General features: G+C 42.3%; 1 protein-coding gene across 5 annotated transcripts in view; it reads right to left on the reverse strand.

The window, feature by feature from the left end:
* IKZF1 (IKAROS family zinc finger 1) overlaps positions 1–16,926 on the reverse strand; it is a 184,043-nt gene that overhangs the window by 135,002 nt on the left and 32,115 nt on the right. For all 5 annotated transcript variants that reach the window (XM_082259859.1, XM_082259857.1, XM_082259860.1 and 2 more), the window contains exon 2: positions 6,342–6,395. In XM_082259859.1, the coding sequence (XP_082115985.1) occupies positions 6,342–6,395 (54 nt within the window). The remainder of the gene's footprint in view (positions 1–6,341; positions 6,396–16,926) is intronic.

Consider the following 16,926-nt stretch of genomic DNA (forward strand, 5'->3'; position numbering starts at 1 on the left):
ATGTTGCCACCGACCTAGTGCAGAGCTGAGGTCTGCATGCGCTCACTGGCCAGACTGGGGTGACCACTGGATCTAGATTATCCAGCCCGTCGCCCAGTCCGGCAGTTGATTGCAGATCTCACAGGAAAAAAACTAAGAGAAAACATTCTAAAAAGAAAAAATTGCCAGGACCAGAAATCCCAGCAAGGAACTAGGAACTAGGTCTCTTCAGAGAGAGGGAGTATACCCCCTGGGACTGCCTATAGGCATAGCCAGACCTTTTTTCTTCCTAGTGTCCTACTCCTGTAGGGGGCGGTAAAACCCAATGGTTAAGAAGACCAGGTGTCCATCAATGAACGAAAGAGAAATTTGATTTTAGCAAATCAATCCCAAAGTGACTTGAAGTGACTTGAAGTGGACTGACAAGTTTTTTTAAATGGAAATGATCTATCAAAGTAAGTTACTGTTATAAAAGTTTTCTTTTTTTTTTCAATCAATAGTAGTAAGAGTCATGTTTGCCAATTGCAGGCTCTGCATTCTATTTAGTAGTGATGCACAGTGATTTATCAGTTTGCTCAAACTAACTGAAAGTTATATTTTGTATAGGCTACACCGTTTGAAAACAGGAAAAAAAAACAGAAAAGCATCTGTGCTCCTCAATCTAAGCGGATTGGAGGGTAGTTGGGTGTAAATGGACAGTGGAGTCTGTTTACTCCCAGCTGCCCATACAACAGAGCAGGTTCTGTCTGTGTCTGCTCTGCATAAACTGAGCGGACATGTATATGTCATCTGCTCGCTCTACCCTGATCAACAGGGGATCAGCGGACAGATCTCCTGCTGATGTCAATAAAGTCGGCCCGTGTGAAAGGGGCCTAACTCAGTACACCCTTTACTTGTAACACCCATTTGCAAAATAGTGTTTTTTTTTTTTTCTCTTTTCAACTACCACAAATTAAATTTAGATTCAGAAGAATTTAATCAGGGATTTTATTTTGAACCTGTCTGGAAATTTAGAATAAGCATAGGCAAGGGTGAAGGTAAGTTTTAGTAAATGCGATCCATATGCTAGCAGATTAGGAAGATAAAGCAAGTAATTGCTGCAGTAAATGCAAATAAGGCCTGTAGCAAGCCATTGCTGACTGCAAATAGTAAATATAAGATAGTAATGTTGTACTCTAATCCTTTCCCTGGAGTTCATCAAGGGACACATGAACAGTATAATTCAGTTGGTTACACTGCTGCCTTTGGACACTGGCAAACAAATAGTCATTGGCCAAGTATAACCCTTCCCATTTCCATGATGATTTCATTTTTTAGATAAGCAGTAATAGGAATAGATCATATATATACACAGAGGGTTGGGACCTGTGTCCCTTAGGCCCCTTTCACGCAATATTGCAGCGGTTTTGACTGGACTTGAAGCAATATCTGTGTAATCTTGAGGTCTATGGACCTCAAATCGCATCAAAGTCGGACCAAAGTAGTGCAGGGACTACTATGAAGTTGTTGTGACTTGAAGTCGCACAGATATGAATGGTACTTATTGGAAATTATGGAGTACGACTTTGCACTCCCAAGTCACAGGACAAGTCGCACAAGTGTGAAAGAGGCCTTAATGAATTTCAAAAAGAAGGATTTTACTGGGAGCACAAAAACAATTTCTTAATTGTTCATCAAGGGACATAGGAACAGTAGAATTTAAGAATACTGGGGTGATCCCAAACCAGTTCCACACAGGGGAGGGCAAAACATCAACAATTGATGAAAGATGGGGACATGCATCCTTGTTGTCCACAGATACCAGATAGTCTCCTCCATAAAGGATAAATGACTGTCCTGTTGGATTCCATGCAAATGTTTTGCACTCTAATTATGGTATTGAGTGCTTTGAGATCCACAATAGGACAGATGTCTCCTTTGGCTTTAAAAACAGTGAACGGGTTTGAGTAAAAACACTGAAACCCTACTGTTTGAGGAACATCAGGAATGATTACTTGACCAAGCAGTTTTGACAAGGCAGCATGGAGACCTGTTCGCCTTTATGAAGAGTTTGGAAGATTTGACAACAGGAATCAGGACATTAGAAAGGATGTTGGTCCAGGTGTCTGCAAAGGCTAATAGTAGTCTTCCCTCTTTGGAAATTGTGAGGAGGACTTGCTTGCAGGCCAAAGATGTATAATTAAACTCAGGCCTTGATTTCAATATGGATTTAGAGTCCTTGGATAAATAAAAGCAATTATTTTTGACCCTCAGTAGAATATATTTTGCTATGTGGCAGTAAACATACTTTTACTTCCAGTGACTTTATTCATAAAGTTGTCAAGGGAACTCCAAAGAGACATTCTTCATCAGAGAACATACAGAGCAAGCTCTTTTTACCTTGTTCCTAAAACCAGTATTTTAGCCAGAGAGTTCCAAATCAATAGACATATTAATAGACAGGAGACTTATTCTGCAATTAAGACAATGTACACTATCCTATCCACGGCATAAGCTGCAAACGGTCCATAACTAACTAGTCAGTAAGTATGGCATAAGGTTTCTTTGCCTTACACTGCCCCCGAAGCCTGGCAAATTGCCATGAAAAGGATAAAAGATTACTGGGCAATGCCTGCTAGGTAAAAAAAGAATTTGCATAGAACTTGTTGATGGGGTGCTGGTGACAATTCTACAAATGAGCAGAGCTAAGAGTGACACAGCACTTCATTTTTCTGCATGTTAACCTATTCAGGGATTAATGGGAGAAAATCATGATAATATGTCATGCTTATATGAGAACAATCCCCATATAACACCGTTGTAGGCTTAGGGATCATTCTGCAGCTAACAAGCACAGTAATTAAGTACAGAATAGTGTCCATGTAGAACCCAGTGAACATTTCACATTCCAGTCAATCCTGGTCCCTCCTGAAGGCATACACCCTAGGGAATCTATAGGGATTAGGATCACACCAAAGTCTTGGTTCTGGACCTGTAAAGCGTTCTGCGGCTAACAAGCCAGTACACTAGGCATCGGAAGAGTGCCACAAGTAGAGCCCTGTGCCTAAAGATCACATTACAGGCTACCCCACAATTCTAGCAGGGTCTGATTGGGGCCTCTAAGGGGGCGACCAGGATCAGTCGATCTAGAGAGCTGCATGAGCCCCAACTTAGAAGCATAAATATACATTTTGATTGAAGAAAAAATAGTCTTGATGAATGTAAAAAGGTCTAGAAAAAATGGGTTTGCATTTTGCTGAAGAGAAAAGACCTTCATCATCCTAGGGCACTAGCAAAAAACTGAAGCATCATGGAAGTTGGAGCGGTTATATTTGGCTGGCCGGTGTTTTTTTGTTTGCCAGTGTCTGAGTCCTCCTCTTACAGCAGAAATATTTTTAGCCATGATTAGAATAAATAAAGAAAACAATAATAAAAAAAAAACGATACAGTCCTACTTTTGTAAACTGGCTATAAATATAGGTGATGTCAGTATACTTTTCTCATGCTGAGCTGATAAAAATCTGGGGAACATTTTTTATATTATAGGTCTGAGCAGAAGTCACTTTTACTTAGTTGTGGCTATACATAATTATTGTGTAAGGTGGGGACAATTGTGATGGAACATTAGCAATGGATGCATACACTAAAAGGCTAGGCTCCAGGTATATACAATACACCTGACTTATATAACCCAGAAAAATGTTTTTTTTCACCTAACTTGCCCTTTAACCACTTACGGACCGCCTACTATGTATTTACGTCTGTACTTTGACATTTTATACTGGGGTCATGGCAGCTATAACCCCGGTATTTTTTTAAACGGCGGGTGGTCCGCTTTAACATAAGGGTTGTCCCAGCAGCTGATTCACCGCGGGATCACCTTTATGGGCGGTGGGAGAGGTGACCCCCCCCCCCGCTGCTTTCTGGTTGTTTTACCAGAGATGTCGGTAGCGGGGAAAACGATCTGGTCTGATGTCCTCTCAGGCAGGAAGTCAGAACAACAAGTGTCAGAATAAGGCCCGGTCCAGAAGTGGTTAAAGACCATCTCCATCTGACAATGCAATTGCAAAGTGATATTAAAGGCAATATTGTTTAAAAAAACAAAAACAAAAGTCATACTTTCCGGCCTTGTGCAGTGGTTTTGCACAGAGCAGCCCCAATCCTCCTCTTCTCGGGTCCCCTGCCGGTGTTCCTGGCCACTCCCTCCTGCAAAGTGCCCCCAGAGCAGGCAGCTTGCAATAGGGGCACCCAAACAGGCCCGTTTCCAAACAGCAGCTCTGCGTGTCCATTCACACAAAGAGCTGTGGCCTGACCCGCCCCATCTCTCTATTTATTGGCACACTGGCTGTGAATGAGAGCAGTAAGAGTCAATGGCTTCCGCTGCTGTCTCAACCAATGAGGAGGGAAGGTCGCCAAAGAGCCAAGGTTCTCGTGCAGATTGCTGGATCTCGATTGGGCTCAGGTAAGTATAGCATTCTATGTAAAAAACCTTGAGCCTTTAAGTTTACCTTTTGCCAGAGATGGGCTTTACTTCTATAAGGCAACTGGAAATAAAAAGAAGATATTTCTTAAATCTCTTGGAGACTCCAGGGCAAGATATCTCCAAAAGAGCTTCCTATAGCCATTAAAATTATGGTTTCCCATATGATGGATTATCACTTTTGAGTAAAACTAGCCTTTTAAATGAACATAGGCAGAACGTACATATCATTTAGTAAAAATGGGAAGCTTAAAGAAGTACTAAACTAAAAAACAAACATTTATTATACTGTACTGCAGCTTACCAATTCTTACAATCATGGCTGCATTTGTTCTATTTTTTGTTTGTTTTTTTAGGCTTTATTTATTCTACTTTCATGTGGTGATCCAGCCAACGAGTCTGTTATTTTTTTCACAAGCTCAAGCTCTCCAGCAGAATGTATCAGTTTACATGGATGAGACAAACTACTTAACACTGGCATGGGGTGATTAAAATGATCAGCTTTAATTTATTCATACAAAATCTTTATCCCAAAAGGAAAAAAAACATTTGCTGTAACTGAATATAAAGTGTGAGCTGGAGTTTGGCTTTGAAATGTTAGTGTATCTAAATATGCTAATACATTTAACAACTACCTTCTCCCGCAGACTGAAAATTCTGCTGTCTGCTGTGCCTCCTGTACTCATTCCTCCAGAGTTGTGTCTCACTAAGACAGGAGGTGTGTTACTAGCCAGATTACCAGGTGAAAAAAGAGGGGAAAAAGGCAAAGAAAAAAGAAAAGAAAGCTGATGTAGCCATCACATCAATGACTGGTGAAACATAGACTAAATTAGTTACATATAGTTACATAGGTTGAAAAAAGGCCTAAGTCCATCTAGTTCAACCAATTAAACTACAGATATTTATAATAAAGAATTTTTGAACTCCAATATTTTTCCTTAAATTTTTTTTAGAAGATATTGTCTTTAATTTTTAAAATCTAGCTTGTTAGAAAAGAGAAATAATCCATAACTGTTAGCGCATCACTTTAGTGAATGTTATAAAGTGATTCTAAAGGCTGAAGGTTTTATATAATTCTATGCATGAAGGTAAAAGCTTTCAATATACAGCTCCCCCCTCCCCCCAACCATTGGCTCCCACTGCTGTCAATCACAGCTAGTGAGGAGGGAATGGGATTGTGGGGCCAGGCCCTGTTCTCTGGGTCTTACGGACACACAGGTACCAGTCCATATTCCCATCACACACATTCCTAGGAATGTAGCTCATCACCACCCTGACCAAGAAGTCCTGCGTGTTTCTGAAATGTTGCACTATACTGTTTGTCATGTGATCCTTCTTCAATAAAAACCGTTTGGACGTAATTGAAGATCAGTGGTGTGCTGACAAATATTTACGTTGTGTTATAGACACACAGAGTGGGGCTCAGGAGCGAGCATGCACAAGTGCCCCAATAGCAAGCGGCTTGCTATGGGGGCACTCAGCAGGGGGGAGGAGCCCAGAGCACTTGCAGGAGACCTGAGAAGAGGAGGATTAGGGCTGCTCTGTGCAAAACAATTACACACAGCAGGTAAGTGTGACATCTTTTTTATTTTAAAAAAATCGACCTTTAATATCACTTTAATTTTTTTTAAATCCTTCTACGTTTTCCCAGGCAAACCCTTTACATTTTTTTGCAAAGGAGGTTCACGTATGCCATGCTTTTTTCTCATATCTATAGTGTAGGTTATATACTACAGAAGCAAAACCATGTACCATTAGTTTTCTTTCATATACTTTACTTACTATAATCTCCCCTTTTTTGTTTCTACAAGGCATAATATTTTGTAATATTCACAATGCCTTATTTTTTATACTGTTTATAATACTAAATGGCTTATTAGAATAGATTCTGTAGTGACCTCACCTGACATCTGGGCCATATCCTGCACATCATCTGTTTCCATGTTTCTCTGATTATCTGTAAATTAGAATTTAAAGACTGTTAATACGTATTTAAAAGAACTAAAAACTAATAAGCACAATTATTAAAATATCCTCCTTATTCTTTTCTGTCCGTACCTGCCTAGGTATCAGACAGGAACAGACCTTGAGCCTTTCATACAGAAAAACAGAATTACAAAGATGTATAAAGAAATATCATTAGTAGCACAGGAGGACCAAATTTGTTATTTATTGTTAATTTTCTACTGCATAATAACCCAAAATGCAAACTGACTGCAACAAAATTAAGCAGAAAATTAAATGGCCTTGGGTCATTGTAGGCACAGAATTCATTCTCTCGGCTGATCCATACTTATGTTCCTTTTAATTTACTGAGCATGCATCGATGAACCTTGAGTCAGTTTGGTGACACGCGTACAATCAGCAATCAGAAACGAAAGCAATTTGCTGAAGAATGTCTCATTTGCCCAAGCAAGGCTGCATATCTGAGTAGGAGCCGTTGCTGGCTCCATTAATAATGAATACACCTCAAACAGTGGCAGATGGGTAAAACAGAAGCTCTGGTCTTAAACGTATGTAGAGTCCCTAAGTAAGACCATACTGGCCCCCTTCTACTAGGGAGAAGTGAATCTCCCAAAATAGCAAAGCAAGCCCGGGAGAGAGAGACAAACTGACTTCCTGTTTAACTTAACAGATGGCTCCACAGCTTTGGAACAAATAATAGGAAACACTTGCCCCAGTGTTGCAACACATAATGTTCTGAGGACTGAGTTGCAATAAATGGGAAACACCAGGGAAATACAGGCTTAGGGGTAGCTGGCTAGAAAAAAAGCAAAGTTTTGACTTGGGTTGAAGATATAAGTGATGTTGATCTCTAGAGTCTTAAAGGCACATCTGGTGGTTAAAAAGGTAAGATGGCTTTGTGCTAGTTCCCAAATCAACTATCAGACTCAAGAAAAATGTTAAGCAAACTTTCTGAAATGCTTAGTAATTATGAAGTCAAGTTGTGAATCTAGGCTCAAACATTCTACTGTAATGCAAAATTATATAGTAACACAAGAATTTGCATAAGAAATTGAAATCTGCAGAATTCTAGCTCTATTTTCTGTAATTGTCTCATTTAGATGTGTTGTAGGTATGCAAATATACTTTATCTGGATTATCTATAGAAATGTATGATAAAAATGTTACATGCAAAGAAAAAAGTATGGGAGCTGCCCCCAACGCTTTTGTTGTGGAAGGTGCAGACTCTGAGGCTACTCATATTAGCTGCCATTGAAAAGATTAGATTTTTGTCTAACCATAAAATCCTTTACTCTGATGTTCATTGACAGACTCAGCTCCAGAATCTTCTTGACCATTGGGTAATGCTGCTCCCTACAGAAGTAGGACACTAGGCAGGAAAAAAACTTTACCACGCCTATGGGGCAGTCTCAGGGGATAAACTCACCCTCCCTGCTACACTCAGTTTGCAAGCAGTGTAAGAAGAAATATAGCCCAACTCAATAGAAGGGTGGGAGCTGTGTCTGTCAATAAACATCAGAGAAAAGGATTTTACGGTAAGACAAAAATCAAATTTTCTCTTTTGTTCATTGACGGACACCGCCCCAGAATCTTCTTTACCATTGGGACGTCAAATGGTCCGACCATTGGGACAGCAGTGTCAAACATGAGGGGTGGGAAAAAACACAGCAGAAAAAAATTCCCAAAGGCTAAACCTAGTCAACCAGGTAAAATGGAGCTTAACCAGGAACAACTGGAGCTGGGGGAATCCATAGCGGAGAAGGATCTGGGTGTCCTGGTAGATCATAAGCTTAATAATAGCATGCAATGCCAAGCTGCGGTTTCCAAAGCAAAAAAAGTCCTATCTTGGTTTAAGAGAGGCATGGACTCCAGAGAGAGTGATATAATTTGCCCCTGTACAAATCATTAGTAAGACCTCATCTGCAAAATGCAGTTCAGTTTTGGGCTCCCGTTCTCAAAAAGGATATAGGGGAACTGGAGAAATTTCAGAGAAGGGCAATCAAACTGATAAGAGGCATGGAGGATCTCAGCTATGAGGAAAGATTAGAGGAACTTAATTTACTCTCTCTTGAGAAGAGGAGATTAAGAGGGAATAGGATCAAGATGTATAAATACATAAGGGGTCCATATAGTGAACTTGGTGTTGAGGTATTCACTTTAAGGTCAACACAGAGGACAAGGGGGCACTTTTTACGTCTAGAGGAAAACAGATTTAGTCTCCAAATACAGAAAGGTTTCTTCACTGTAAGAGCTATGAAAATGTGGACACTCCCTTCCAAAGATGGCTCTGATCAGCTCACTAGATTGCTTTAAAAAAGGCCTGGATTCTTTCCTAGGTGAACATAATATAAATGAGTACAAATACACTGCTCAAAAAAATGAAAGGAACACTTTGAAAACACATCAGATCTCAATGAGGAAAAATATCATGCTGGATCTCTATACTGATATTGACTGGGTAATGTGTTAGGAACGAAAGGATGCCACATTGTTTGATGGAAATGAAAATTCTGCTGAAATTTCATTGCTGCAACTCGAAATGGCACTCAGCAGTTTGTATGGCCTCCACGTGCTTGTGTGCATGCCTGACAACGTCGGGGCATGCTCCTAATGAGACCACGGATTGAGTCCTGGGGTATTTCCTCCCAGATCTGGACCAGGGCATCACTAAGCTCCTGAAAAGACTGAGGTGCAACCTGGCGGTGTTGGATGGACCGAAAAATAATGTGCCAGAGGTGTTCTATCGGATTTAGGTCAGGCGAGCATGGTACCCATTCAATGGTATCAATTCCTTCATTCTCCACTCTCGCCACATAAGGCCGGGCATTGTCATGAACCAGGAGCCCCTGCACCAGCGTAGGGTCTGACAATGGGTCCAAGGATTTCATCTTGATACCTAATGGCAGTAAGCGTGCCATTATCTAGCCTGTAGAGGTCTGTGTCTCCCTCCATGGATATGCCTCCATAGACCATCACTGGCCCACCACCAAACCGGTCCTGCTGGATGTTGGACCCTCAGTCTATTTCTAAATGTTTGGTCGGAGACATTCCCACCAATGGTCATTTTGTAGGATTCTGGCAGCACTCATCCTGTTCCTCTGTGCACAAAGGAACAGATACTGGTCCTTCTGATGGGTTAAGGACCTTCTACAGCCCTGTCCAGCTCTCTTACAGTAACTGCCTGTCTCCTGGAATCTCCTCAATGCTCTTGCTGGGAGACACAGCAAACCTTCTGGCAATGGCACCTATTAATGTGCCATCCTGGAGAAGTTGGAGTGGCTGTGCAACCTCTATAGGGTCCAGGTATTGCCTCATGCTATCAGTAGTGACATTGACACTAACCAAATGCAAAACCAGTGAAAAATAGTCCGAAAAAAATGAGTAGGTAAAAAAATTTCAGTGGCCTCCACCTGTAAAACCATTCCTGTTTCGGGGGGTTGTCTCACTGTTGCCCATCTACATAGTTACATAGTTAGTCAGGTTGCAAAAAGACACAAGTCCACTAATAAAAAAAAAAAAAAAAAAACAGTAATGAAAACCCAATCATACAATCCCATATACACAATCCTATACCCGCAGTTGAGCCAGAGGAATTGGATTTTCTTAACTGTTTTTTGTTTTTTATTTGTTGAGCCAGATGAACTTTTTTCAACCTGACCAACTATGTTGCTATGTAACCTGAAAAACATACACCCTCAAAGAGGACTAGTCCTCTTGAACAGCAGTCTGCAAAACCTTGCGGCCAAAGGCAGCATCCGCAGATGCCAGCACATCTACTTTGTAAAATTTCGTGAAAGTGTGCACAGACAACCAAGTGGCCACCTTGCAAACCTGCATCACTGACGCCTGATGGCGGAAGGCCCAGGAGGCACTAAGCGCCCACGTAGAATGCGCCTTAACAGGAAAAGGAGGACCCTTGATTGAATAGACCTGGAGAACCGTCTATCTGATTCATCTGGAAATGGTCACGGCAGATGCAGCTAACCCCTTTGCGAGGTCCATTCGTAAGGACAAACAATGAGTCTCAGTTCCTAAACGACTCGGTTGCCGCCAGGTACACCCTGATCGCCCGAACCACATCCAGAGAATGCAAGGCAATCTCCTTAGGATGCTTAGGCTTAGGACACAGGGAAGGCAACACAATGTCTTCATTCAGATGAAAAGCAGAGACAACCTTAGGAAGGAACAACAGACAAGAGCAAAGCACCACTTTATCTCTGTAAACCACCAAGTAAGGTGAACGATAAGAAAAAGCAGCCATCTCCAACACCCTGAGTGCAGAAGTAATAGCCACCAAGAAGGCTACTTTCTGGGACAATGTGAGCAGAGGAATCTCACAAAGATTTTCGAAAGGCGGGTTCTGAAGAACCTACAGTACCAAGTTGAGATACCAACGGAGACCACACTGGGGGAGCCAAGTGGCGAACCCCCCCCCGAACAAAGTCTCGGTAGAAGTTATAGAGGGGGAAAGGCATATATCAGACAATACTGGCTCCAGAGAACCACCAGTGCGTCTGTGATGTCGGCCAGAGGATTTTTTAGACCTCCCCACAAACCTCTGCACCCTCCTGTTGAGACAAGAGGCCCAAAGGTCCACCTCAGGAGTTCTAGAACAGAGACACAGCTGATGAAACACCTCCAGATGAAGCGACCGTTCCCCCTGGTTCAATGCCTGTCGACTGAGTTAATCCGCCTGCAAATTTTCCACCCCTGGAACATGCACAGCAGAGAGGGCTGGAAAAAAACGTTCCACCCACCTTAGAATGCTGGCTACTTTCTGAGCCGCTAGGACACTCTTTGTGCCCCCTTGGTAATTGACATATGCAACAGCTGTGGCATTGTCCGATTTAATCCATACCGGGAACCCTTGAAGACCAACCGTCCATTGGGCCAGACAAAGTCTGATCGCCCGAAGTTCCAGTATATTGATCGGTGGTCTGGACTCCTCCAGAGTCCAAGCCCACGACACATCCCCACCGGACAGGCTGGCATCCGTGGTGACCACCGTCCAGTACAGGGGAAGGAAGGATTTTCCCTGCAAAAGCACCGGAGAGCGAAGCCACCAAATCAGGGACCCTCTCGTACCCCAGCAGCTCAACAGAATCAGATTGTTTAGAGACTGTGGATTCCTGTCCCACTTGGCAAGAATCTCTCTCTGCAGAGGTCTCGTGTGGAATTGTGCAAACGGAACTGCCTTGAAGGTAGACACCATCAGGCCCAGCACCTGCATGTAAGTCCTGAGAGATGAATGACTGGGCAACAGAAGTCAAATTGCATCCTGCAGCTTCTGGTGCTTGTCCAGCAGAAGAAACACCCTGGCTGAGGCCGAGTCTAGAGTAAGACCCAGATAGTCCAATCTGGTGAGTGGAGCCAGAGCAGACTTCTGGAAATTCATTGTCCAACTGAAATCCTGCAGAGTCTGCACAGTGATTTCCAGGTTGTCCTTTAGAGCAGTCTGAGACAATGCGAAAACCGGAGCCAACACATTCGTGAATACCCGAGGAGCTGAGGCAAGACCAAACGGTAACACCACAAACTAATAATACTCCTAGCCCAGCCCAGCAAAACAGAGGAAGCGCTGATTCCCAACATATATCGGGAAATGGAGGTAAGTGTCCTTGATAATGATAGAGGCCAGAACATCCCCTTGATGCCACTATCGTACGAATGGACTCCATCCGAAACTTCTGTACCCGCACAAAGTGGTTCAGGGCTTTGAGGTCCAGGATAGGACGAATTTTGCCTTCCTCCCTGGGAAATGTAAAAAGGTTTGAATAAAACCCTTTGCAGTAGCAAAACTTGTACCGCCCCAAAGAGATTACGCAAGCGGTCTGGGGACAAACGCAGGTTGGAAGGAAAAAACCTCTGGAGAAGAAGACCAAATTTGATCTTGTAGCCAGAAAAAATCAGCTCGTAGACCCACCTGTCTTGAATCAGGGAGGTCCACGGGTCTAGAAAGAAGCGAAGATGTCCCCCCACCCCAAATACAGGTAAGGGGTGCCTCTACAAGCAGAAGAGGGCTAGTCTGCAGATTTTTTTTCCCTTTTATAGAGGTGGAATAGATTTCAGTCCTGCTTAAGTATTTTAATCTCACAAGACCAAACACACGTTGGAGATGTGAGTCAGTGGAAAAAAGTAGCCACATATTTTTTTTTTTTTAACCAAAATGCAAAACTTTTGCCTGCAACTGCAGACTATATCTCAGAAGTCTACACAGTTCCTTAAACCAAAAAAACCCTCCTTTTTCCTTAGTCATAAAACTTTGAAGCGGAAAACTTTCATCTTACTTATTCTGGTTAAAGCTGCATGAGCCTGCATACTTACATCATGGGAACCAACACTGCCACCCTCCATGAAATGTGTTTTCATGGTTCAGTTGGGTTGTGGCCCCTGGAAAGATTCACTCACACGTGATTCCCTTATGACTTCTCACCGTTTCTACTTATGCCTTGCTTGTGAACCATTCTTGCCTTTGTCTTATTATGGACCTCCTTGCCCTCAACATTGTTGTGAATAAAGATTAATTTGGATTCACACTGTTGCACTGATTTACCACACATACATTAGTGCGCATTGCATTTAAATGTAGATACAACGTATTGCAGAAAAATGTGCTACCTGTGCGTGGTGCTGTACGGGTGCGTTAAAGTGCCATTAACAATGAATACCCCTGCATTGCACAAACCAAGAGAATCAAGTCATCATTGAGAGTTCTATGATTTCTTTCCTTACAAGAACACTGAAAAGACCGTTAGCACAGAGGAAATACTGAAGTTAGCACTAATGTCATTTGATGAAAATGCTAATTGCCTAAATGATGATCCAGTGTCCTTAATATTTTTAGTTACTGATCTGCAATTCTTGCTCCAAGGCAGTGACTCAAAATATTTATGCCAGACAAGAAATCAACTAGAATGTTCACAAGAAGGTCAGCAGTGACCCAGACCCTCTATTTTTTTCTCTTAAAGCTACACTATTGCTACAAAAACAAAATACAGTAAAACCTTGGATTGCGAGCATAATTAGTTCCGGAAGCATGCTTGTAATCCAAAGCACTCTTATATCAAAGCGAATTTCCCCATAAGAAATAATGGAAACTCAGATGATTCATTCCACAACCATTTATTCATAAGTCCTTCAGTTTATAGTCCATATAAAAAGATTATAGCATTGCGATAGGTTGTGTAACCATAAAATGTCCATCCACAAATAGCCGCTTCCATAAGGGGATTAGAAGCAAAATCCAGCAGGAGCTACAGAGTATCAAAGAGAAGAGAGGCGCCTCTAAGTGTAGCAATATGGTTCCATTTAATGAAGGTACAACATTTAGCAACTTACATGGTTGATGAATAAAACAGGCACATCTAAGTATGCAGACATCCGGGGCAAAGCTGTCCACATAGACTATCTTCTGCACCGCCGGCTGCCAGTCTGTAATCCTGACCGGGAAGACCACCCTGCAGTAAAGCGATCTGAAAGCGAGGGGCAGCATGGAAGGGATGACGTAGATGTCGGTGCGGAGGATAGTCTATGTGGACAGCTTTACCCCGGATGCCTGCATCCTTAGATGTGCCTGTTCCAATCATCAACCATGTGAGTAGCTAAATGTTGTACCTTCATTAAATTTAACCATATTGCTACACTTAGAGGCGCCTCTCTTCTCTTTTATACTGTGACTTGAGACTACTTGTATATCAAGACCGCTTGTATATCAAGTCAAAATTTATTTGAAAATTTTGCTTGTCTTTCAAAGCGCTCTTAAACCAAGTTACTCTCAAACCAAGGTTTTACTGTAGTTAAAAAAAACCCCTTGAAATGCTCTATACTTACCTCTCCAGCAGGTGGTACCTCCAATCTTCAACACAATGCTGGGTCACTACAGAACACAGTAGTGGTGTAGTGGCCTGTGGAAACAACCGCACTGTGCTGGAGGGTACCATACATCTAACACGGGGAAATGTGTTGGATGCTAAATAATCTTTAGCTGCTGAAGATGTTGAAGACAGTAAAGACCTGAGACATCACCCACTGAAGAGGTAGGTACAATGAGTTTTCTTTTGCAGGGGTTTTATTACTTTTGCATTTGCAGTGACAGTCCAAAGCATGCACATTCCCCCATGTTTTATGACTTTTAAGCCCAGAACAATACACTTGACCTGCCAGAAGTGCACTTGGCTCCTATGTTCTGTTGTGTCCTGACAACACACAGCAATTTGTGGATTGAATGGTTTCAGCCCTGCCCATTCTTCTTTTGATAATCTACTCAAACCCATCCCTATCCTTTTCTCTACAACATATAGACTAAATCATATTGTAGTTCCAAGGTAAAAACTAGGAATGCTTATTGGCCTCCTTAATATAATACAGGAGAAGTGCCCAAAACACAGCACAACCCTGATTTTCTGTCAAGTACTTTTTTCACTCATCAACCAAATATAACAAAACTCTTTTGATGATATATTAACCAGCTTAAAAGGGAGAAAGTTAGAAAAGTTAATTGTTAGGATTTACATAGACTAAGCATTCCTATCTTCCGAAGACTGTATATATTGAACACATATTTGGGGACACAAAAGGGTTTTGATTTTTTTTGAATAAATGTATAGAGATCAAGCTGACTAGTTTGGGAAAACGATCCCTCATTACTTAGAGTATAGTATGGTGGCGGCAGCAGTTTAAGCATTGGCTACTCTGTTTCTTTTCCAAGTGTGCGTATAGCTAGGTATCAATTGGGTGGTAACCAGTGGCATATCCCCAATATGTGTCCTGCACTTGGGCCCTAAGGGGGCACATTGGAGATTAAATTAATTTACAACCTTTTAGCTGCAGTAGGATCATCAATTCCAGCTGCAGCTCCAAGGAGCTCCATGTGTGGTGGCCATGCACCTGCCCTCTAAAGTGGGCTAGGTATGGTGGCAACAATATCATAGTTGCCCAGTGTCCTAAATGCTGCAGGACAGTCCTGGGATTTAGGACACTGCCTCCCAATGCTGTCCTGCATAATCCAAGACACTTAGCATATGCCGACTGTGAATTCCCAGCTCCCAGTGGCTAATTCTTTGAGAAGAATATAGTAGAGGGAGGAGGAGTGACTTTATGATTTTCAGGTTACTCTTTTCATCTATGCGTCTTCCTCCTTCAACATGGATTTCTTCTCTGAGGCTGGATACTGAGAAGCAACATTACCTGATTAAAAAAAAAATTGACTGCCCGACTTCCATCCATTTTTCTAGATAGCTATACCGTATATTTTAGATAGAGCTTAAAGTGATACTAAAAGCACTGTTTTTATTTTACTAAAATTGAAAAGTGGTTATGCTTACCTACTATTGCCCAGAGCAGCACCTTACCTCATCTTCTGGGTTTTCCCAATGGCACTGTCACCTTCTTCTTGTGGGTGCCCTCATAGAAAGCCATGGCTAGTATGCTATGCAGGCACCCATGCCTCACGGGGACCTGACTGACAGCAGGAGGCACCTTTGGCTCCTGCTGCTTTCAGAGTCTCCTGTGAGGCCAGAAAGAGAGGGCAGTGGCACTGTAGTTGGGTATAAACCTGGATTAAAAGCGGACTCAGGTAAGTGTTAAAGGGATGAAGGGGGGGGGGGGCTAAACAGGTATTGAAAGGATTTTTGTACCTCAATGCAGAGAATTTATAGGGGTAAACAGCCTTCTGGATTTATAACCACTTTCAGGGGCCAAGGATGGGGAGGGGAGTATGAATGGAGTTTGATGAGGGTCCACAAGCACTTCGGTGGTTGCATGAGGGAGGGTGTCTGTGGTATTATCACAGTGCCTTAGTTCCCCCTCCCCCATCAAGCCAGAAAAGTGCAACTGCCCCCCTGCTGCCTTTCTGAGACGTGGCTCTGCAGTGTGTTTTTTCCGAAATCTGTACTGACTGAGTAACAATCGGCAGTTCTGGTGACGGCCAACAAACATTTTATAGCATGCACACCAGATTTTGTTCGGCCGAAAAGTCGCAGTCGGTTGTCGGAATCATCATACTAACAAGCCGATAATCGGCCGATCGGGCGGCGGCCGAAAATTCACGGCCAACAATCGGTACGTGTGTACGAGGCTTAAGGCAAAACAAAGCAAACATAGTTACATCTATAGTGGTAGTGAAGTAAGGGCATGCATTGCATGTAAATGATCACAGGAATCAAATCAAATTGATATCATATGTAAGTGGCATGCACTTGGAAGCAAGCTGCATTTACCCATCAACACATGCCCTAAACCCTTCAACAAAGACCCAAGTCTACTGAATATCACCATAAAGAAAGAGATATAGTACTTTATAAAAAAAATAGTAGCCAATAGGGTTCTTAGATACTGGTATGGTGCAGAAACTGTGCTTTTAAATGCTACAGATAGGGACATGCTCTGTCCCTTTACCCCTCAATTGTTTCAATTTATCTTGTATCACCTTTTTTGCCCCATATATTAAACTGTAGCACCTGTAGTAACGTCTGAGGATGGAAACGTCAGTTTGCACATGCCTCTGTGTGTGTCAATTAAAAGAA

Source organism: Pelophylax lessonae, assembly GCF_965119305.1.
Source record: "Pelophylax lessonae genome assembly, chromosome: 5".
Lineage (NCBI taxonomy): Eukaryota > Metazoa > Chordata > Amphibia > Anura > Ranidae > Pelophylax > Pelophylax lessonae.